This window comes from Camelina sativa, chromosome 1, assembly GCF_000633955.1.
Source record: "Camelina sativa cultivar DH55 chromosome 1, Cs, whole genome shotgun sequence".
Classification (NCBI taxonomy): Eukaryota; Viridiplantae; Streptophyta; class Magnoliopsida; order Brassicales; family Brassicaceae; genus Camelina; species Camelina sativa.
Genome location: NC_025685.1, coordinates 4,327,104 through 4,328,575, shown reverse-complemented (window position 1 = coordinate 4,328,575; position 1,472 = coordinate 4,327,104). Strand labels below are relative to the sequence as shown.

The 1,472-nt window shown below is 34.3% G+C and overlaps 1 protein-coding gene across 1 annotated transcript; it reads left to right on the top strand.

Moving 5' to 3' along the window:
• On the top strand, window positions 7–865 carry LOC104768397 (mannan endo-1,4-beta-mannosidase 3-like). Its single transcript, XM_019243846.1, has 2 exons — window positions 7–326; window positions 523–865. The coding sequence occupies exons 1-2, from the start codon at window positions 52–54 to the stop codon at window positions 863–865; spliced, it is 618 nt and encodes a 205-aa protein (XP_019099391.1). The 5' UTR covers window positions 7–51.

Below are 1,472 nucleotides of genomic sequence, written 5' to 3'. Positions count from 1 at the left end.
AACAGAGTGAATACATTTACCAAAGTTGCGTACAAAGATGAACCAACCATTATGGGTTGGGAGCTTATTAACGAGCCACAATGCAGAGCAGATCCAAGTGGGAAAACCCTTATGGCTTGGATTGAGGAAATGGCTCCTTATGTGAAATCAGTTGATTCAAATCATCTCCTCTCTACTGGTCTTGAAGGTTTCTATGGTGACTCATCTCCTCAAAGAAAGAAAACTCTGAATCCGGTTGCAGCCAACGTTCTTGGAACTGATTTCATCGCTAATCACAATGTCGATGCCGTTGATTTTGCATCGATTCATTCTTACCCTGACATATGGTAAGTTAGAAATTACTTGTACTACCATATAATCAAGATTTAGTGTTTAGTGGTTACGATTCATCTTTTTAGTACCATAAATCTAGCTAAAAACCATTTCTTTAACATCAAATTCTTTTATATGAAAAGAAAGACGTTTAAAAAAAAAAAAATGTTTTACAAGTTCATTACCATTCCAAACCTTTTGATTATTCAGGTTTCCAAACTTGGATGAGAAAGCTCGAATGGACTTCTTGAGAAATTGGCTCGAAGCACACATCGAAGATGCGCAGAACATTCTTAAGAAACCTCTAATCATAGGAGAATTCGGGAAACTAACGACCACACCAGGCTACACACAGGATCAGAGAGACGCCGTGTTCAAGGCAACGTATGACATTGTCTACGCGTCTGCGCAAAAAGGCGGTGCAGCCACGGGAGCATGGTTTTGGCACCTTATTAGCGACGGCATGAGCAACTTCAAANTTCTAACCACTTCCAAACTTGTCTTTATGGAGCGTATTTGTATTTTTCGTTTTGCTTTTCTTATTTTTGAATGAAAATAATACAAAATATAGTTTTGCGTTTGCACTTACCGTTTGTGCCTAGTTTTAGAAATATCGCTTACTGTTGTCATAACACTTGACTTTGGCAGTTTATTTTTTCCTTGTTTTGAGAAATATTTAGTAAGTCAGCGTCGTACATTTATAAGTGTTATCCGTTCAGATTTTACATTTTGCACTATTCTAATTAAGTAGTAGTTTTGCATTTATTTGTTTGCGTATGTATCAGACTATCAGAGTTAAACGTCAAGAATTAAGATACATTTGAATGTGTTTGCGTTTAAAATACTAACTGTGTTTTTTTTCCCTCTTAATATTGGCGTTTAGCTTTGTACGTATTTATTTTCGTGTTATCCGTAATTTTTGTGTTGGCTTCACAAATAAATATTATTCCCCCATTTAGTATGTATGATTGCTTTAGATTATAAACGAAAAACTTAATTATGTTTCTGTGTTTATATATAACATTTGTGTTTGCGTTAATGTTCGTGTTTACTTTTTTAAAAATTTGATAGTAACTTATTATATACTAACATGTAATAACTAGCACCTCGAAAATACGATAACTTATATACTTTTGAACAATTTTTTTGAATATTTTCCC